General features: G+C 39.3%; 2 protein-coding genes across 2 annotated transcripts; one reads left to right on the top strand and one right to left on the bottom strand.

The window, feature by feature from the left end:
- Positions 1-304: 304 nt before the first annotated feature.
- On the bottom strand, positions 305-18,788 carry LOC143741663 (uncharacterized). Its single transcript, XM_077233957.1, has 10 exons — positions 18,521-18,788; positions 13,962-14,083; positions 13,593-13,803; positions 11,224-11,368; positions 10,826-10,961; positions 4,735-4,846; positions 4,532-4,610; positions 4,154-4,262; positions 1,709-1,814; positions 305-1,551 (listed from the first exon to the last, which is right to left on the bottom strand). Exons 1-10 carry the CDS (start codon positions 18,546-18,548, stop codon positions 1,496-1,498), a joined length of 1,104 nt encoding a protein of 367 aa, XP_077090072.1. The 5' UTR covers positions 18,549-18,788; the 3' UTR covers positions 305-1,495.
- On the top strand, positions 15,635-18,151 carry LOC143741526 (uncharacterized). Its single transcript, XM_077233812.1, has 2 exons — positions 15,635-16,075; positions 16,194-18,151. Exons 1-2 carry the CDS (start codon positions 15,770-15,772, stop codon positions 17,865-17,867), a joined length of 1,980 nt encoding a protein of 659 aa, XP_077089927.1. The 5' UTR covers positions 15,635-15,769; the 3' UTR covers positions 17,868-18,151.
- Positions 18,789-23,010: the final 4,222 nt, after the last annotated feature.

The raw sequence follows: 23,010 nt of genomic DNA, 5'->3' as shown, positions 1-23,010 counted from the left end.
TATATAATTATGTGTGCTATTTCTAACCGAGCTGTAATTTTTGTCAAATTGCAAGTGCGAAAATTATTTAATTGTATTTACGAAGACACAAAATACTTTAAATTAGCCAAGACAAAGATTCTGCCATTTTCTTTTAAAACATTTTCACAAATAATGTTGATCACCAAATGCTGTAAAACATGTCATTTGAGATATGATGGAAATTATTGACATTAAAATACTAGAAAAAATCTTGTTATTTGTAAGGAATTAGTAATATTACATATTCAGTGTGTTGTAGTTAAATAAGCCACATCATTTCATATTTTTAAATTATTTTTAAATCAAGTAACGTTAGCACTTATAAACACATCCATGCACTTCCACAAACTCTTGCATAGCATGTTGTTACTGTCTCGTTTGGTTTTGGTTCATAGCATAACTTGACTTGCCACGACATAACACAACATAACATGCCAACAGAGGTTTACAGTGAACAAGACAAGAGACTGTGGAAACATGAGGTCAATAATACAGAGACTAATGACTTTACAAGACACAAGGATGAGTGTAATGAACAAGGATGAAATAATGAACCAATGAGAACGCATTAAACAAGAAAGCTAATGACATGATCACAAGAGGACAATCACATGACGTCACATCACTTGAGCAAAAGGCAGGATAGCATAACCACAAAGATAAAACATGAAACAAAACCAAAACTAGACATGACAGTTGCATTTAAACAGTTCAGTTTGTAATCAATTAACCCAGTAAAAACAGCTTCACACAAATGATTGTCGTTATGTTGAAGTTTCATGTAACAGCAATTCACTTTTGTAATGTAAAAATATTCACTCGATATTCACACAGTTTTAATGTGCATCCCTGAATCCACATTTTAAACCCTTTCAGCATGTCTGAGTGTTAATGCTAAAAAAAACTAAGTGCACTTGGAAAATGAAACTGTCCAGCTGGAAAACGTTTCACAAGTGTGTAAACATTGGCTGTCAGGCAGTTCCACAGGCACAAATACGCATGCCTGTATTGCTATGGCACAATGGCTGTTAAGAATAATAATAGAATAACCAAACCTGATACAATTTTAAAATATACAATTTTTCAAATTAAACAAGCAAAATATACATGCTTCCTTTTGCTTGCTTTTAAGTTGATGTGACAAGTAGCATCCCAGGCAGCAACATAGTGTCGGCCCAGATCCAGCCCACATCTGGTACACATAGAGCCGGATCTGGGCCGACAGTATGTTGCGGTCTTGGATTTCAAATAATTCATATTAACATAAAATAAACCAAAATGACTGAATTAACCACTTCAAATTTCCCACAGGCAGTTTACCAAACAAAAAAGTGATTCCTGTTAAAACATCCTAACTCATAATCACAAACATTCATTTCAGTCATATTTACTAAATAACTACATGATTCGACTCTTATTTGCTGTTTGATCTTGAGTATTTGCCAACATCCGTTGCAAGACATTCAGCCGCCTTTTACACACGCCTGATCTTGCGTTCGGCCTTAGTGTTCTGGTTAACTTGTCTCATCTCTAAATGAAAAAAAGAAAAAGACAAAGCATCTTTTATCATATTAAAAAATCATGTTCAAGAAGATAGTAATGTTAATAAACCCAAAGATCGTGTGGTGCCTTATGTTACTGACAAAAGAAGACATTTAAATATCTCTAAATGCTTTTGCTGACATACTTCCAAAATCCAGAGTGTAAGCGTCATGATTCACAGTGAAATGCATGCTCACTTGGCTCTGTTGGTAACACCTCTCAATGTCAGCACTTGAGACTGAACAACCACCCTATTGAAAAACAATATCAAGATCAGTCACACCGATTTCAATCTCTGTACTTGTCAAAATCATTAATTAAGGACTTATGTACATTCAGCCCGTCATTACTGCAATCTAAACCCCTTCCGGAAGATCAGGACTGTCTGGTATTGCATCACCCTGTAAGGTTTTATATTGCAATACTTACTGGTTGAATGCACTTTCCTGCTTATTATACGGCTATCAAATATATAATTACATGGCCGTTAAAACCTGAGTTAACATTTTTGTATATAATATTTTATAAATAATATTTGTATTTTGAAACACAATACCAATCCAGTCCAATATTAGTTTAGTATTATTGAGATCCTATTATAATGGGTTTCTGCAGGTTTTATGAAGGTACATTTAAGCGTTTTAAAGACCTTTTTAAGACCAAGAAAAGAAAATTTAAGGAATAAATTGAAGGCAACACAATACGTCAATGTGTTCTCGAAATGTAAAAGTCTAGGGAGAAACACAGTTGTGTTAGCAAAACTTCAGAGTTTGAAAATACAACTTCCAACAGCTATCCATTACTTGAATCGCTTTGCTCCCAACCCCTAGAATATGGAAATATAATCTACCATATCTTCTGATCACACGGCAAAAAACAAGTGATGTTCTTCCTCAGTATCTTTGTCTTGTTTTCCAGTGCAAATATCTAAAGATTCGTAAATCAAGATACCTTTACTTGGAGATACAAAATGATAAAATATGAAGTCTTGTTTACTGAGAAACTGATCAAAATTAACTTTTGAGTTTATGATTAAAACAAGAACAAATATCTGCCAATGGGCTTGGAAAATTGATAGATATTTGTTCTTGTTCAATTTTTCAAGTAAATATATCTTGATTTAAAGATGCTTAGATATTTGTATTGGAAAACAGGACAAAAAACTCAGTAATATATAAATTGTTCGCAACATTTCATGCCATTACTATATTAATTTAAGACGTTCTGCTCTGATTTAAGTTCTTTTTAAGACCTTCATTTGTGTAAGGGCGAATTAACACCCTTTTAAGACCCCCAGAAACCCTGTGATATTTTGAATGATTTTTTTTCCCAATTTTCTATATAAATTTTTATTCGTTTTAGTAATTTTGTTGTTCATTTTTGTCATTTTTATTATTTTTTTATTTGTATTTATTATTATTAATTTGAGTTATTTTAGTACATCATGGTAAATCCTGCCTTCACTCCATGCCGTAATGACCGTAAATTACAACGCGTGACTTTCTATTCGGAGTTGTTCACATCCTCACACTTGGAATTATGTGTTTCTATGGCGACACTATCAACAGCAAAATGAATCTGCAGTGGTCACGTGGTACAAGTCGGAGCACTCCGAAACATCCCAGTTTACAAGTTGTATTTGTGTACTGTAAACTTAAGGAACATTTAAACGACACCGCTTTCAACTAAAAAGTTTTTGAAACCGATACCATTATAGCCTCAGTGTAAACTACAAAAACGCGAATTTGTGAAACAGTGACGTCATGCACATGTTTAGGCCTATTACTTGTTCAGTCTATAGACGCATAGTTTTTCTTTACAAAATAACATCGCGACTACATACTAACTACTAGAGATGCGCGGTTGGCGGTCATAGCCGCGGACTCCGCGGATAAACCGCGGATCGGGCGGATGACGTGACGAATTTAAAAAAAAAAATTAAATTAGGGCGGGTGGCGGGCGGTTTCTAGTCTCGCGGCTGTCATCAGCAGCGCCTTGTATCAGCGGATGGCGGGCGGGAAAATTGGTCAAAAACGTTGGTGCGGATGGATGGCGGACGGATGATGAGTTTTGTGATGCGGTTGCGGATTAAATAATAGACCATCCGCGCATCTCTACTAACTACTGGTCTGGCATGAATACTACAGCGTTTTTAATTGTTTTATTTAAACGATCTTTAAGGATCTGTGTGAACGGGGGTAATTTTGACAACGTTGTCGACTGTACATGAAAAGTGCAAAATAAAAACTTTTCTGAAAATTTATTTTCATTAATTTAGTCATTTTATTCAAAAAACAATAATACTAAAGCCCTCTGAGGATATTTTTTACAAGAGCCATCAACCGTTTTGAGTCACAAAAGGTGCAAATTATCATTTCTAACTTGTAGTTTAAACAGAGACACAAAAGATTAAATATACTGTACAATTTGACAGTCACTATACAAAATATTACCAGTCTAGAATCAAATATTTTAGAGAACCGTGTGGTATAATCAATATACACATAAAAAATAGTCTTCAAAGTCCTCGTTAACATACTAAAAAAGCATTTTGCATTTGTAAATAATCTAAGAAATTAAGAGGTTTTACCATGTTGTTGAAGGTGTACCACTGACTTCTCCCTTTAAACTGCCACACTGGAGTTTTATTTGTTGGAGGATTCAATAAGTTTTTGATATGGGAGGTTATTCCTTGTAATCTGTTTTGGGAGCACATTACACTGTTAGTAGTGTGAGTTATGTGCATTACTTTTAAACAATAATGCAAATCAGTTTTACTTCTGAATGAAACAGAATATTCAATGAAAAAAACATTGAATGTTTTTTTTGCAATGGACTGAATGGAGAAAAGTGGGTGTTATATACCTGAATATCACAAGGGTAGCACTTTTTTTTTCAATATGCCATTATAAATTAGATTGTAACGTGATAAGGCAAAGAGTCAAACATGAATCTGTTCAGTATTTACCCTCCACTTTGTGCTACATATTTAGGGCGGCGTCTAACTCGTCTCTTACTGCCTGTAGATACATTTGTCTGACACATTCCTGGAAACGCAAAGACATTCATGAATATGACCTTTCCTGTTTATAGAAAGGAAATGAAAATAAAAGATGTGTGGGGGATGGGGGGGGGGGGGGGGGGGGGGGGTGTTGAATATAAAAAACAAACCTTTGAAGCTAATCTCATACTGGGCAGAGTCCATGCTCAATTTAACTGAACCACGTTGGTTGTTTTGATACGCCGTCTCCAGTTCTGAGCTCTCAATTGGACTGGTTTTGCCCTATAGACAAAACAAATACAATCAATAGAAATTCATTAAATAATACTCAAACTCATTCATGCATAATATCCCTTTCATATCCATATAATATTATAGATATAACTAGGCAAAAACAGGAATTGAAACAGGAACAATATATATAAAAATAATAGTCCTTAAACACAAAATAGGGGAAACAAGGCAGGAATATAACAATAATGACGTTTATGTATAGATTTATTGGTTTTCTTGTCCCAAACCCAGACTTTCAATGTTAAAATATCCTTTATATAAATACTTTGTGGAGTTTATTTACAATTTCTGTCGTAAAATCCATCACATTCCACATCCATCAAAAAAAAAAAAAAAGTTCCCTTTCAAGGGAACTCGAGCTGCGTTTGAGACGCGGTGGGAACGCTCTGCGTGATTACGTCGTGAAGCACGTGTAAAATCAGTCCAATGGAAGCCCGCTACGACATAGGTGACGTCATAGACCAGGAAACTATAAAGCAACCCTGAAATCAGACCGCGATAGCTTCTGCACCTTCAGCAAGCGCTCTCTGTATATCTGTCCTTGTCTATTTATTGTTGTCTGTCAAGCCCAATATATCTATCATTATTATGGCGAGCAAGCAAGATTATAGACGGTGTGTTGTTCCCTGCCCTCGTTATATACGGGTGGGGACACACACATCAGCTTTGTGTTGCTTGTTTGGGAGTGGAGCATGCTCAGTCAGTCCTCGAGGGGGCTGATTGTGAGCGTTGTATGAGTCTATCTATGAAGACGCTCCGCTCTCGCCGATCGTTCTTTGAGGAGGACGGCACGGTTTGCGCTCCCCGCGCGGGTCCCGCTGTTGCCTAGACACGGCGGCGACTCGCATTTTGGGGTTCGCAAACGGATCTGACAGCGGGGGTTGGGACGGGCCCCGCCCTATCTCAGCTTTCACCTGCAGATCCAGTGTGCTGCGATTTCCAGTTCTGAGGAATTGGTATCGTTAGTGTTTTGTTAAGAAAAAGTGAACAAAACAAATAAAAATATTAAGAAAAAGGCAGATGTTTGATTTTTCAATAAATAGGCAGCTCATAACTCTGTTGAATAAAGAGGAGCTTTTAAAAGGAGGCTTTTCTAATGCTTTTGCTAGTTAAATATTTACTGGACAGCTGAACATTATGAGAGTGAAAATAAAAAGAGTTTATTAGATGAAATATATCTAAAAAAACAGGAAAACTCTGTATCTCAGCCTCCTCGTCGGGGACTACTGGTTTTTCCCTATCTCCACACTGAGGTGTCGAGATCGTGGAATAAACCGGTTTCTATTTTGTGTTTAATACCCAAACGTCTAACTAGAGTAATGTTATGGGTATTAAGTATCATGGTATGACAGTGCCTTGGATTATAGAGACGCTTGCGAGCTTTCTCTCTCCCGAGTCGGCGTCATCATTTTTAACCCCGACGTTACCCACCAGCCATCTTTAATAATAAATAAATTTTATTAGGCAGTACTGGTGGGTAAAGTATTTAAGGACATAGATGAATGTGAGGATGTCAGCATTGACTCTATTCGAGAATATATATATATATATATATATATATATATATATATATATATATGTTTATATGTATACGTTTTTCTGATATAAAAATAAAGAAAAAGAAAGATAAAAATGTCTGTTCTTCTGGACGCTCCGCTTTCAAGAAAACTAAACCTTTCAGCGGCGTTCCAGAGGTTTCTTCCTCACCAATCTATGTTCCTGAAACTGGCATAGAGTACAAAGAAGAAGACCTGATGCCGAGGCAATCAGGCTTCTAAGGGTGGTCCCCTCCGGGTTAGGGACGGTTTTGAGAAATCGTTTCTCCTCGGCGCCCTCTGGGGTGCGACTCTCTGAGGAGGGTCGCAGCGCTGCCAGTTCGGTTGTTCCCTGCCGGTTCGCCGTTCAGGGCATCGAGGTGTCAACACCCCATACAATCCTCCGAGGAGGGTCGTAGAGCAGTCAGTTCGGTCTCCCTGCCGGTTCGCCATTTCAGGGTGCCGAGGTGCCTGCTTTTTCCTAGGATCCTCCGAGGAGGGTCGTAGGAACTAAGCTAGTTAGAGGTAGGCAAGATCTGAGGACTGTCGTCATCTCTAATAAAGCTTAGACAAGAAGTCCTGTCGAATGAAAAAAAAAAAAAAAAAAAAGAGGGACGGTTTTGAGAAATCGTTTCTCCTAACGGCGCCCTCTGGGGTGCGACTCTCTGAGGAGGGTCGCAGCGCTGCCAGTTCGGATGTTCCCTGCCGGTTCGCCGCTTCAGGGCGCCGAGGTGTCAGCGTCCCCGTGCAATCCTCTGAGGAGGGCTGTAGAATGGTCAGTTCGGTTGTTCCCTGCCGGTTCGCCGCTTCAGGGCACCGAAATGGTTGTTCAATCAAATCCAGAGGCCAGTCTCGAGAGACTGGTTCCCTTATCGGAATTTCTGGCAGCGTGGAAACTTCTGCCAAATATTTCTCTATGGGTCCTGCACATAATAGAAAAGGGTTACAGAATTCAGCTCGGTTCTCGTCCACCCTGATTTCAAGGAGTCCTCCCGACGGTGGTGGACTCACAGCAGGCTCTGGTAATGGAGCAAGAAGTACTGACACTTCTTCGAAAGGGAGCTATAGAAAGGGTTTCTCCTCCCAGCAGAGAGTCAGGGTTTTACAGCCGTTACTTCATTGTTCCAAAGAAGGATGGAGGGCTGCGTCCTATTCTAGACCTGCGCCAGTTAAACAGCAGGGTTCAGAAACTCAAGTTCAGAATGCTTACACTCAAACAGATTGTATCACAGATTCAGTCCGAGGACTGGTTTGTCACAATAGACTTGAAGGACGCGTACTTCCATGTATCTATCCATCCTCATCACAGGAGGTTCCTGAGGTTCGCTTTCGGGGGCGAAGCATACCAATATCGGGTTCTTCCATTTGGCCTAGGTTTATCTCCCCGCACTTTTACAAAATGCGTGGATGCAGCTCTGGCTCCGTTGAGACTCCAGGGCATCCGCGTATTAAATTACATAGACGATTGGTTGATTTTAGCTCAGTCAGAGCAGGTGGCAGTTCAGCATCGAGATGCTGTTCTGTCCCACATAAAGAGTTTGGGGTTGCGGCTAAACACCAAAAAGAGTGTGCTCCTCCCTGCTCAGAGGACCACTTTTCTAGGTGTAATTTGGGATTCGACCACAATGCAGGCACGCCTGTCTCCTGCTCGTATTTCTGCGATTCTCACAGCCGCAAAGAATGTGAAACTAGGCCAGTCACTCACTGTGAAACAGTTTCAGAGACTGTTGGGTCTCATGGCAGCTGCGTCCAACGTTATTACTTTTGGCCTTCTGTACATGAGACCCCTGCAGTGGTGGCTCAGGACCAAGGGGTTTTCTCCGAGGGGAAATCCGTTCCGCAAGATCAAGGTCACACACCTCACGGTATGGGGGGCGGTCATGAGTGGCCGCTCGGCGCAAGGTCTGTGGCAGGACCATCAATGTTCCTGGCACATAAATCGTTTAGAGTTGAACGGCGGTATTTCTAGCACTCAAATATTTCCTACCAGACCTGAGAGGCCACACGTGTTGGTCCGCACAGACAACACTTCGGTGGTCTCCTATATCAACCATCAGGGGGGTCTGAGGTCACGTCACCTTTGCAAATTGGCCCATCAGATCCTCCTATGGGCCCAGGGGAAGTTACTGTCGCTCAAGGCAGTATATATTCCGGGGCATCAGAATGTGGGAGCAGACATTCTGTCGAGACAGGGGCTGAGGCCCGGGGAGTGGAGACTTCACCCAGAAGCGGTGGAGTTCCTGTGGGAAAAGTTCGGTCGTGCTCAGGTAGACCTTTTCGCATCATCAGATTCAACCCATTGTCCCATGTGGTTCTCTCTAACGCACCCAGCTCCTCTCGGTCTGGATGCTATGGTGCAGGTGTGGCCGAGGCTGCACCTGTACGCCTTTCCCCCGATATCTTTGCTTCCGGGGGTTCTGGAGAGGGTTCGCCGAGAAGGGGCTCGTCTGCTTCTAGTAGCCCCTTATTGGCCGACCCGAGTTTGGTTCTCGGACTTGGTGTCTCTTCTGGACGGCTCCCCCTTGGAGATCCCAATCAAGGTGGACCTCCTGTCTCAGGCCGGGGGCACGATATTTCACCCTCGGCCGGAGTTGTGGAAACTGTGGGCCTGGCCTCTGAGGGGGCCAGGCTCAGGGAGACTGGTCTTTCGACCGATGTTGTAGAAACCATTGTTCAATCCAGAGCTCCTTCCACAAGAAGGCTGTATGCGCTAAAATGGAAACTTTTCACCACGTTGTGTGTTGAACGTCAGTTAGATCCTGTTAACTGCCCTGTTGGTTTCAGTTCTTGATTTTCTGCAAGACCGTTTCTCGGCCAGGTTATCTCCTTCCACCCTAAAGGTTTACGTGGCGGCTATATCTGCCTACCACACCCCTCTGGGGGGTACTTCTATTGGGAGAAACCCTCTAATTACTCGCTTTCTCCGTGGTACATTGAGGTTGAGACCTGCACTGCACGCTAGAGCACCGGCTTGGGACTTGGCCATTGTACTCGAGGGTCTGGCTTTAGCTCCCTTCGAGCCCATCGAGGAGGTTTCTGAAAAGTTCCTCACTCTAAAGACTTTATTTCTCCTTGCTATCTCATCTATCAAGAGAATTGGTGATTTACATGCTTTGTCGGTTGCTCCTTCATGTCTGGAATTTGCACCTGGTATGGTGAAGGCATTTCTCTACCCCAGGCCGGGTTGTATTCCTAAGGTCCCACTGAATGTTGGGGGCCCAATAGTGCTGCAGGCCTTCTATCCTCCACCCTTTAATACCCCTGACCAGGAACAGCTTAACCTGTTATGTCCAGTCCGGGCTTTAGATGCCTACGTTCACAGAGCTGCCCTGTGGCGTAAATCTGAGCAACTATTTGTTTGTTTTGGGTCACTCAAGAGAGGATGCCCTGCATCTAAGCAGGTTATGAGTAAATGGATAGTCGAGGCTATTTCATTGGCTTATGAAGCGGCCGGACAGCCTTAACCTATGGCTGTGTGGGCCCATTCTACTCGGAGTATGGCGGCCTCTATGGCCTTAATTTCGAGAGTTTCCCTTCTTGACGTGTGTAATGCGCCAGGATGGTCCTCTCCGCATACATTTGTCAGGTTTTATGACCTTGACCTCTCCACTCCTGGGGCGAGGTTGCTTGCTTCTTAGTGTGCGCAGGACCTCACACAGAACGGGCATTTGTCACTATGGCGTAGTGGGTATAGGGTTCCCACCGCGTCTCAAACGCAGCTCGAGTTCCCTTGAAAGGGAACGTCTCAGGTTACGTATGTAACCCTGGTTCCCTGATAGGGAACGAGACGCTGCGTTTGCCTGCCATACTTCCTGCATGCCCTGATCGACTTGCTTCAGGTTTTTCAGAAGCTATCGCGGTCTGATTTCAGGGTTGCTTTATAGTTTCCTGGTCTATGACGTCACCTATGTCGTAGCGGGCTTCCATTGGACTGATTTTACACGTGCTTCACGACGTAATCACGCAGAGCGTTCCCACCGCGTCTCAAACGCAGCGTCTCGTTCCCTATCAGGGAACCAGGGTTACATACGTAACCTGAGACGATTTATTACTTAAAACTATGGAACTATGGTAGTCTAAAAAAAATAGTGAAAAAAATATATATTTTTACAATATTATATTTTTTATTATATTATTTATATTCTATGTATTTTATATACTTATTGCTCAGTGCATATGATATTTTCATCGCGGTCATTTCAAGCTGTAATTTTGACAAATTACACCCCCCCACCCCCCCCCCCCCCAAAAAAAGAAAGAAAAAAGAAACTAAATCAGTCTGTGTTTTTTAATCCAAAATGTATAGTCATTTCCAACACACTTTTGTTTTTGAAAACTATTAGTTCAGAAAAAAAAAAAAAATTAGCAGACTAGAAATTGTTAGTGACCAAATTTAGTTAAAACTAGTGAGACCGTGAAAGTGTGAACTCACCTTCCCTCCATACTGGTACCAGCAGTGGTTACCTCTGTAATACCACAACCACTTTGTATCCTTTGAGCTCATACGTCGCACTTTAATATTCTTTTTTTTAAGAACTTTCATTTTAGTGAAATCAATCGAAATGGCCCTGTAATGCGGATGAGAATGAGTCAACATGTCATTACTTATAGCTGCAATAATCGAGTTACAAGCACAAACTGTGGCCAAAACTGCAAATTTGGCAACAAATAAATCAATAATAATAATGAAAATACAGCGCGTTACAGCTTACAGGAACAAAATGTGGGAAAATATTGACAGAATATTCATTTTTGGGTGACTATTCCATTAAATCTTTGTAAAAAAAAATCTTGGTACACGCACATAAATATGTATTTTTTTGCACATACCCGGCATGGGTGTTATAGATCGTGATTCCTTTGGTGTTGGGGAGTGAATACTGGGCTTCTAGAATGTGATCATGGGTAATGTTCTCCCAGCCCTTTCCAAAATTCAACTGCCATCTGTAGGGCCCGTCACATTCTTCATCAGCGTCTGTATGTGATTTGAAAAAAAAAGATCAAATGACTACTGATGATTAAACATACACACATCAAAATAAACACAAGCATGTAAAATATGAGTGATTGTACTTAATTTCATACATAATAGGCTAGTTGCACGTGGCCGCCATGTTGGATTTACGATCAGCGAGTGTACGGTTGGACACTTCCGGTCTCGCTTTACGCCTGTGCAGGGAGCCGGAGAAAGCCCAAAATGATTCAATTATATCACTTAAAATACTACTAAGATATATATTACTATTACACGAGCAAATGGCAATTAAATGCACTGATGCATAGTCAGATTAATGAATGAAATACAACTGTTCACGAGCAGAAGATTGTCTTGGACTCATGCTGCACGCAATTTTTAAGATTCAAGAGAGGCGACTTGCCTTTCTGAGGGTGACAGCCTCAGCACTTCATTTTTGTGTGTCGTTACGTTTCGTCACGTTACAATAAAGTAAGCTTTCATGCATTCCCCGTTGCCGCTGCGGTACGGGCAGAAGATCCGGATGACTTACGTTAATCAACCCGACCCAAAACACCCGGATCTGTAGTCGGCATTACTTTATTTGGTAACATTATTATTGCTGACGGTTTGTGTTTTAGTATGTAATTTAAATGCATATCATTTACAGTGTATTTCACATAATGTGTTTCTATGCTATTACTGCATTTATTTTGTGCAAGTGAGATAAAGAGCATCTGTTTCATTAATCATTATCTGTCTGGTGTTTATAATACAGTATTTTGCTACGTGTAGAATTGTTATATTAAATTGTGTTAACTACAGTTAAAAATGTAAATGAATCACAATTATTAAGATGTGTTTTTTACCGTTGTTTTTATCTATAAAGATAATTGATGCAAAGAAAGCATGTATGTAAAATATGTGATGATAATATTGAGCGAGCAATTGATGTAAGTGAAAATTTATGAGCAGAATTGAGAAAATAGTATTTATGGAGAGAAATTGTAGTCTATCACAGGGCAAACGTGTGAATGTTCACGCGGTATTTTATGCAAACAACTCTAATCGTAGTTGTAACTCTATATTGACAGTAGGCATAATTCTCATTGCGTGCAGAATGAGTCCAAGACAATCTTCTGTTCGTGAACAGTTGTATTTCATTCATTAATCGGACTATGCATCCTGCATTTAGTTGCCATTTGCTCGTGTGATAGTAATATAAAGTATTTTAAGTGATATAATTGATTCATTTTGGGCTTTCTCCGGCTCCCTGCACCGGCGTAAAGCGAGACCGGAAGTGTCCAACCGCACACTCGCTGATCGTAAATCCAACATGGCGGCCACGTGCAACTAGCCTATTATACAACAGATCTCAATTGTATTTATCAATCATATTCATTCCAGTGCTGTTAGTGTTAACTAGAACTAATACTATTTTTTAAAACTATTGTTATTGTTGATTGAAAATAAACCTGAAATAAAATAATAAATTAAATATTTTTGATTAAAAACTTAAACTTAGAAAATTTTGAAAATTGGAAATGTTGCCCTGGCAAATAACTGCAAAATTTTATATATATATATATACATACAAATCATTTAATCTAAAATATAAATAAATAAATCAAATGACAACTAAACTAAAACTGACTAAAACTGAAAGTAAAAGTGACTTCTATATTAATAAATATTAAAAAATATATATATTTATTAATAATACTAAATTGACAGAACTTTTTGAAAAAGCCAATGATATTTAGTCTTTGGTCTCAGAGGACACACTATATTATATTACATTATATTATATTATATTATATTATATTATATTATATTATATTATATTATATTATATTATATTATATTATATTATATTATATTTTAGTTCTGGTCGTCAAATATAATTGGACAAGAGAAGTTCTGAACCCACCTGGTCAGATGAATACTCTATCACATCATTATATTATATTATATAATAATTGAAGAACGTTTGGTTATTAGTCTATATTAAGAGTTAACTATCAGCTGCTGCTGAATTTGACATTTTTAATTTTTAATTTCACAAATTAAATTTCAGGATAACATTGAGTGTGTCCTTAGAGCCAGTGTGTTTGAAAGCTAAGAAAAAGGTTTGCTTTTAAATACTTAAGTAATTACACGTGGGTGTAATTACTGGATATATGTGTAATAATACATGTGGAAATGCTTTTTCTCAGTATACTTTTCCACCCCCATCCATACATACCTGCAGACGAGGCTCCGCTATCTCGTCTACTGTGTCCAGACGCGTTATCTCGTCTTCTGTGTCCAGGCGATGAACTCGGAAGGTTGTGGTTGAGACGACACCCGGCACCATACTTGCACGAATCCTTCAGAAAGTAACTGCATATGTGCTCCTTCCTACACTTGTCCCCAAAGCGGCAGTTACCACGGTTGTAATGCATACAAACGTTACGCTTGAACACAAAGCATCAGAATTGATTAAGATTTATTCATTTATGAAACTGCATTCACACTCAATAATGATAATTCTTTCTAATCTTTTTTTGTTGTTGTTGTTTTTACACCACAATGGCTTTCGTTTCTGCTTTCCATTGAAAAGTCTTAGATGTACCTTGCCAGATGTTTGTGCAGCTGTGTCGGTGTCAGAGGTGGAATCGGTGGCTGCCTCAGAGTCCGTGTCACTGTCACTGAAATCTGAGCAACTCTCACTAGATTGCTGACTGCTGCCTTCATCTAGGAAGAAATTAGTGCTCTTTATTGATATGAGAACAATGTGAATCAATAATTGTAAATTAATTTTAGACAATTTGACGATAATGATAAAAATGCATGCAATTGAGATTTTACCAGCTGTCACACAGGGAAGGGCTTTATTTCACTTTTATCTACTAACGGTTGGTTTTTATTAAACAGCCATATACTTTAATTTTTTGTGCTACTTTTTAATTGTTCTTTATGCTCATCAATGCTGCATATATTTGATTTGACTGAGTACACTAAAAACATTATTATTGTGAAACAGTATTACAATTATTTAAAAAAGTGTTTTCTATTACATAACATTGTAAAATGTGATTTATTCCTGATATGGCAAAGCTGAATTTTCAGCAGTCTTCAGTGTCACATGATCCTTTAGAAATTATTTGGTGCTCAAGAAATATTTATTATCAATGGTGACAGTTGATGAATTTTATATATATATAATTTAATAACACACTGGATGATTCATCATCATCCTGCACATGTGCTAAAATCTTACATCTAAATATGGTACAATTTAAAAAATGCATATTGTCCTTAATAAGGGATGCATCTACCATTTAGGTAGTCTACTAATATAAGCCCACATATTGAGGATTAAATAAGGTACAAAGGTACATTTAATAGCTACCATTTAAAAGGGTACCACACGACACATGTGACAACTTTGCACCTTTTTGCAAGCTGAGAACTGTACTGGACGGTCACTTTTTAAATAATAGCCTTGGTTGTTTAACTTTCAACCCATGTTTGGGTCAAATGTGGACACAAACCCAACCGTTGGTTTACATTTTTAAATTTGATTTGTAAACCCACCGGTTGAGCAAATCCATATTTGACCAAAACATGGGTTGAAACAACCCGGCATAGTTCGTATCGTCATATATGTGTGCATAAACAGCGGTAGCAAGTTGCACAAACCACAATTATAAAGTTAAGAAATCCATTACACAATACCATAAACAAAAATGACCTACAGCTGGTTCAATTTGGATTTATCAAACTTTAAGGAGTTTGGGCACGGCTTCCCATTGTGACAACATGCCTCGTCTTTAAGGTAAAAGACTTTGCCTTTCCAATACCCTCAGAAATGTTCATTGGAATAAAACTTGACACAAGTATTCTAGTTTTAGTGAAATATTTCTAAATGAGAATGACGCAAACAAAAGAGTGTCGACCAAAACCGCAGACAAGCTAGATCACTGCAATAGGGGAGACCGGGTATGGTTGTAACACGGGGAGAGTTGTAACATCAGCATTTCCGCCAATTGGGGATAAGATAGGAGTCATGTGATCATTTCAATGTTTACCTACTGTCTCCCTGACAACGCATGGTGGTTGTCAAGTCTGAAAACTGATTCAATTTGAACTTATCGAGAAAAAACTGATTTTGAGGTAAGAAAGTAATTTTTTTGACCAAGACTATTTTTTGTCTAGTATCTAAAGTATTGCAGATAAATAAGATTGACTTATATTAGATTAAAATGTAGTTTCTTAGGCAAAATGTGATGCAGTTTGCCCCTGCTAATTTCAAACTAGTATGCTAATACAGCTAGCTAAACAGTGACTGACAGGGGTGGGGTGGGTTGTAACACTTCTTGAAAAAGTGTTACAACCATCCCCTATCATACAACTGATTGATTTTAATATTTTTATAGAATGCCTAGGCAGTGGAAAAGAAAGACAAACAGAGGTGTGACTGCCAGTCTTTTAAAAAAAGCATCAGATGAGGTCACAACAAAGGGCAAGTCAGTCAGATCAGCTGCGAAGGCACATGGGATCTGTCATGTGACACTGAGCAGATACTGCAAATCACTGCAGAAGCTGACAGACAAGGGGTCCAGTGATCTTCCCAGCGTAGGTTACCGGAGCAGCAATAGAGTTTTCTCTGAGGAGCAGGAGAAAGTGTTGGCAGAATATTTGACTCAGGCAGCAGATCTGTATTATGGATTGGCTCCACGTGAGGTAAGCAATATGAAAGGTTAGCTACTGGAGACCAGAGTATAATTGAATACTAGCATAGGTTCCAGATAAATAGATTTTTTTTCTATATGATCATGTTTTCTATTTTACTTTATTTTAGGTCAGAACGTTTGCATATGAACTGGCTGTAAATTATGACCTCAAATACCCACAAACATGGGGTGAGAAGCGGATGGCAGGGCCTGACTGGTTCACATTCTTCATGAAGCGGAACCCCAACCTGTCCATGAGGAGTCCAGAGCCAACCAGCCTTACACGGGCCACAAGTTTTAATCATATGAATGTGGAACGTTTCTTCAACAGCCTCGGACAGGTCATTGAGAGATACAGCTTTGATGGCGGTGACATATGGAACATGGACGAAACTGGTGTAACCACAGTTCAGTCACCAGACCGTGTTGTTGCACGTCGTGGAGTAAAGCAGGTGGGTGCGATGACATCGGGTGAGAGAGGTGTGCTTGTGACGGTAGCATGCGCTGTGCAAGCACTGGGAAATGCAATTCCCCCCTTCTTTGTATTCCCCCGTAAACGGTACAAGGAATACTTTATTCAGAGTGGCCCAACTGGGAGTGCTGGAAGCGGAAACGCTTCAGGATGGATGCAAGAGGAAGACTTCCTGTTATTCCTTGAGCACTTTGCCAAACACACAAAGGTCAGCCTAGACAAGAAGGTTTTGCTTTTGATGGATAACCACGGTTCTCATATATCGGTGAAAGCTATCGACTTCTGCAAAAAAAGGGGGATTGTGCTACTTACCTTCCCCCCACACTGCAGCCACAAACTTCAGCCACTGGATCGCAGTGTCTACGGCCCATTTAAGAAAATGGTGAACACTGCAAGTGATGCGTGGATGAAGATGAATCCTGCCAAGGCGATTACGATATATGACATACCGAGTATTGTGAAGACCGCCATGCCCACAGCTGCAACACCCAAAAACATTACAGCTGGTTTTGTATCCACAGGTATTTGGCCCTTCAACCCTGACATTTTTCAGGAGTGTGACTATGCACCCTCACAGGTCACTGACCGGCCAGACCCAGGTACGTCATCGACATCTGGACCTTCCCAGCTGGACTCTCCTCCAACTCACTCTGGGACGACCTCCTCTCCTCCTCCAACTCACCTGGGGACGGCTTCCTCTCCTTCAACCTACCTGGGAACGACCTCCTCTCCTCCTCCAACTCACCTGGGGACGTCTTCCTCTCCTCCAACCTACCTGGGAACGACCTCCTCTCCTCCTCCAACTCACCTGGGAACGACCTCCTCTCCTCCAACCTACCTGGTTACGTCTGGCTCCTCTGCAATTCACAATGTCACCATGTCCTGTGCTCAAGATGAGCCAGGCACCTCAGGGTTGTCTCCAGGTCAGCCATTCAGTCCTTCAGCCATGCGGCCTTTTCCAAAAGCAGGGCCAAGAAAAACAACTGGCAGGATCAGGAAGAAGAGGCGGTCTGAAATACTCACTGATACACCAGTGAAACAAGCACTGATGGAAGAACAACAGGGAAGAGGAAAGAAAAGACAGAGCATCGTTGGTAAGAATAAAGGCAAGAAACAGAAAAAGGAGAGAAAGCCCACCAAGAAAATGTTGAACTTTGAGGATTCTGACATCTCAGATGAGGAAAACTTTTGTGTTGTGTGCATGGAGCCATATGGCAACTCAAAGCCGAAGGAGGTCTGGGAAAAATGCGCCCTATGCAGTCTCTGGGCCCACAAAGCCTGCACTCCTGGGTTACCAGCATTCATTTGTCAGCACTGTGACTCTGATTAAGAACACACACACACACACACACACACACACACACACACACACACACACACACACACAGATAGATATGTTTTTTTGTTAGAAATTGTAGTTTGTTTATACTGTATACTGTTAAGTATTACTGTTAAGTAAGTTTGTTCAAGTAGACACATTTACATACACACACACGCACACACACACACACACATGCACACACAAGTTCTGACACACAAAATCAGACAGTCTGTTCCAGAGTTCCAGATTGAGAAATTGTTCTTTTATGTCAATAAACATGTTTTTGAAGCATATCTTATAGTGTGGCATCCATTTTTGCTTCTTTTGTGTAATTGTTACAACTTACCCCAGCATGTGTTACAACCTACCCCAGTATTGGGGTAGGTTGTAACGAAGGTACTTCATGTATTTGACACCACCTCACAAGGGCTGTGATATTCTTGTAGAGGATTGCATTGGATTGATTTGTAGTGAACACGTGTGGGTACTTTGTATAAAAGTTTGAGAACTCTAGCTACAAAATTCAGTGAGTTATAGTTACTGAAGCAAAAAGTGTTACAACCATACCCGGTCTCCCCTACTTGAGATGTTAAGTTTTGACAGCTTACATTGTGCGTTTAATGCACTTTTGTTTATTTGATATCGGAATATATGAAACTCACCCGAATCCTCCCGGTAGTTCGAAGCCATATTCCTAAATGAAACGCCCTTTGCATTATTTCAGTTTCATTTTCTAGTAACTGCATATAAGAGTAGGCAACTAAACAAGCAGGCTATCGTTAACTTATTATAACGAATTAATACGTAATTTCATTATGGTTTTGCGTAAAGATAACCCGTAAAGGGTTTTAAAGTCCATTTGAACTAAAAAAATAAAAATAAAATAAAAATCCCTATAGTACAGCAATACAATTAATTTATCTTCTTAAATAAGCTATTTTTCAAGATCTGGCGACACCTGCAGGGCACACATCGTAAATGCAAGCGCTTTTAACAGCTTTAGCAGTGAGTAGAAATTTAAAGGGATCGTTCACACAAAAATGAAACATTTTGTCATCTGTACTCGCCCAAGTTGATCCAAACCTGTATGAGACTCTTTCTTCTGCTGAACACAAAATAAGATATTTTGAAGAATCTTGGTAACTGACAGTTGACAGTAGCCATTGACATCATGCCTAGTATGTTTTTACTGAAAGACAATACTGGTAAAATATCTTCTTTTGTGTTCAGCAGAAGAAAGAAGTTAATGCAGATTTAGGACAACTTGAGGGTGAGTAAATGAAAAAAAAAATCCTTTTGGGGCAAACTATTTAAAGCCCTTGTTGTGAACTATTTTCTTCTAAAGTTTAGGAACTCAGAAGCGAAGGCCAGGAGACTTGGAGGTATCTTTTAAGCAAAGTTCTTTATTGCTGTGGCATCGCTGTAGTCACCAAGTCTGACTCAATATCTAAAAACACAGTGTTTATATCTTTAAAGGGGGAGGAGTTAAATAGAGGTGAACAAAGCATGTAAATGGCCCTGTCCCAAATGGTATACTCCGGACTTGTGGACTTCCTCAGCAGTGGCGTCATGCCCATTCAAAGGGCACGTGCCCCCTCAGATTTTTCCTCCCTGATAATGTTTTTGTCACAACTTTATTCCTATTATGCTCCATAATTACCAGAGCCTATAACTACTCAAATGTATTCTTTTGGATGTGTAATAAATCGGTCAGCATCAGCCAGCCCCTTTTTCCTAATATGGTGTCTGTAAAATCTTTGCTGTGTATATTCAAGCAACTCACTCGTCTCGCACGTTGAGCTGGTGGTCTTGAAGTGGTAAGTGGGCAAAGCAACAAATCGGCATTGAATTAGTTATCGGATTATATTAAAAGGTAGTGGGATTATTTGTGGTTGACCTGGAAATTGTAACTTGATCAAAAAGTTATGGATTTGATATTAGCTGCGAATTCAGAGCATTAACTTAAGTTGTGTCAGTGTAACGTCATCGATAGCTAGCCTAGTCTAACCGTAAACTAGTTGGCTAACGTTACTGCCTGCCATACAAAGCCGATAAGCCATAGTAACGTTATCTGATCAGTTTTGAAACATCTGTTCTGTTTTGTTTGTGTCAAAGTCTCCAGCTGGTTCAATTATTTTCAGTTTCATAGAAACGAGGGTGTTAAATTTGTTGTAGGCTAACTGCAAAATCCAACCTAACGTTATCAAGGCATCGACTTGATGTTTCTCCCATAGACTGTTGTTCACGGTTGATTAACAATTTTCAAATAAACGGGTAGTGTTAAGCTTATTCAGCACTGAAATCTGTCAAACTTCTTTCAAAGTCCTACATCACATATTAATATTAAAATAACTTAATTTCAGAGCACCACAAAGTCAGACCTCAGCACCTTTATGTACCTTTAATGTTAGACCGTTCTTAGGTCACATACCAATTTAAAATCATAACATAAAAACTGCAATGGTACTGTTTTTAAAATCATGTGCAGTAGGCCTAAGTGTGTAAACATGCTTTAATGAAGTAGACTTCAAAAGCTTTTGAATTTGAGCTTACAGTTCTTTCATCAACCTGTCTTTTACATAAACTTACAAAATAGATACTTTAACTTAGTCCTCAGATAGAGGAGGGTTGCTGCTAGCTCCGTTAAGGTATTTCTGTCCCTCCCAAACTGCATTGAATGTTATTTGTATGTTTAGCAGCAAGAATAAAACAGTGTTCACGGGCAGAAACCCCCTGACCCCTCCAAACATGATCCATATCACCCGACAGAGAACAATTGCAACTTCTCAGATTGTGCCCCCCCCCCCCCCCCCCCCCGAGCCATTTGGCTTGAGTCTGCGAGGGCGCATTGAGAGGTATTTTTGGGACAGACTCGATCGTCACGCCGGAAACAGGAAGAAGGTCTCATGAGTTTAAGAAAAATTTATAGGTTTCAATATTCATACTACGTTTATAAGACTCAGTAAAGCCATTCCATTCGGTTCTATTTATGTAATGAATCATAATGCGATCGTATTATTTAACACGCTATTATTATGTTTGAGATATCAACAACTGGTTGATAATGTTTGCATAAACTGTACGTAACAACAGGTAAAATGTACGCCTATATCATAAAGCCATGTTAACAGTCCGTGAGCGAAATCTCCTCCCATTCGTTTTCTGATTGGCATTTCACAAGGATTCCTGGGTAGTTAAAGTGTGTGGAGCATGCATCTATTCGGGCTTCGATGAAGACCGCTTCAAGGGTACAAAGGGGTCGCTGCTGAGCACACTTCAGAGCGTTAAAATGCTAAATGGGACGGACTCGTAGACTCGGCGAGCACGTGCAATTTAAGTCCACGAGACCGAAAGTCCAAATGAAGTGCGACATTTGGGACAGGGCCAATGTAGTACAGAAGTCAGCCCGTTACCGGTCCTAATCCAGTCAGCATAACAGTGTCATGTATAGATGGTAATCCAATCAGCCTGATTGTATCACCTACCTTCACATTATCATAGAGCTTAATGGCCAGGCAGTGCATAAAGACAAAAGGTGATAGTCTCAGTGCTCTGATCAATTTAACAATAGAGACAGGAACAGGCAGGTTTGTGACATCATTTACATTAGGTACAAAATTCACACATATAAACTTTCTCAGTTTCTATACTATTGTATTGGAACCTAAATTAAAACATTTAATAAATTTGTAACACTACACCCTCTTCTGAAACTCGAAACTGTAGGTCTCATTAGCAAATACTGTATGTGTTTGAGGAAGTGGACTTTTAAAAAAAGTGTTATGACATGAATAACATTTCTCTAAAACTAAATAGGCCTACATACTGAAAGCATTAAATAAATACATACAATGATTTAATGATGGTTTATGGTATATGTATATAAGTTTACAAACTGTTGAACACAATTACAAAATGATTGTATTTTTATTTTGTGTTGCATGTCTCATATAGAATACTAACTTTATTAAACACTCAAAACAGGTATGAAAAACAAACTGTATAAAATAACTGTATAAAATGTATAAATTATATTGTATGAATATAAATACAATAGATTTGTGTGGAGGCATCATTTCTGTGACACGCAGTTTGGTTGTGGCTTAATTTGTTTGGAAAGCTAAGTTCAGTAGCGGATCAAAAGTAGACACTGGAAATATTGTGTGTGAAATTTTTTTATTTAATAATAAATTATCATTAATAATTAATAAGACTCTCATGGCACCACTTGAATATATAAACACAAAACTGTCGATGTACTTCTTCAACTGACCACTAGATGACAGCAGCAGGAACAGTGAACTTCCCTTGCGCCATATATTGTTTGAAAAAGCCAATGAAATTTAGTTTTTGGTCTCAGAGGACATATTATATTATATTATATTATATTATAGTTCTGGTTATCAAAGCTGATTGGACAATAGAAGTACTGAATCCACCTGGTCAGACTATCACATCATTATATTATATTATATTTTAGTTCTGGTCGTCAAATCTAATTGGACAAGAGAAGTTATATTATAATATAATATTATATAATAAATAATTCTCTTTCATAATGCTTTCATAATGTAAAACATGAAAGCAAAACCAGTTTAGAATATCAGAGAAAGTGGGTCTTTGAATAATTTTCTGTTCAGTCTCTGGCACATAGTCTTCCTATAGTAATATATAAGTAGTATATAGGCCTACATATCCGTTTTGGGTAAGTATGTTTGTTTGTTTTTGTAAGAAGGAGGCATTAAATTGACCAGGCTGCATTAATGCACAAAATGCAGGAGATTCAGAGAAACAAACATTATTTAATAATAAATGTAAGGAGAAACTCATAGAATGCAACCATAAAACATAAATGAGATTGAACCAAGAACAGAGGAAACCAAGTGCTTATATATAAGAGACAATGAGGGAAATAATGAACAATAGGTGAACGTAATATATAGCCTAACTAATGCCTGCTGCAACAGACTGTGCCATTTTAGCAGTCCAGTAAGTTGATTACAAATCACTCTGTACAACATGGTTCTAATAAACTAATAAACTAATAAACTTGGGTACAGTAGGCTCTAATGTAAGTTAATATAGAAGAGTGAAACATCATCAGCAAGTGATAGTGGTAAACAAATAGAGCAAGATGAATTTCATTTTGGTA

Source organism: Siphateles boraxobius, unplaced genomic scaffold (genome assembly GCF_051911475.1).
Source record: "Siphateles boraxobius isolate OS27281-9 unplaced genomic scaffold, OSU_SipBor_1 19, whole genome shotgun sequence".
Lineage (NCBI taxonomy): Eukaryota > Metazoa > Chordata > Actinopteri > Cypriniformes > Leuciscidae > Siphateles > Siphateles boraxobius.
Note: the sequence above shows the minus strand (reverse complement) of the source record. Positions and strands in the feature narration are given on the sequence as shown.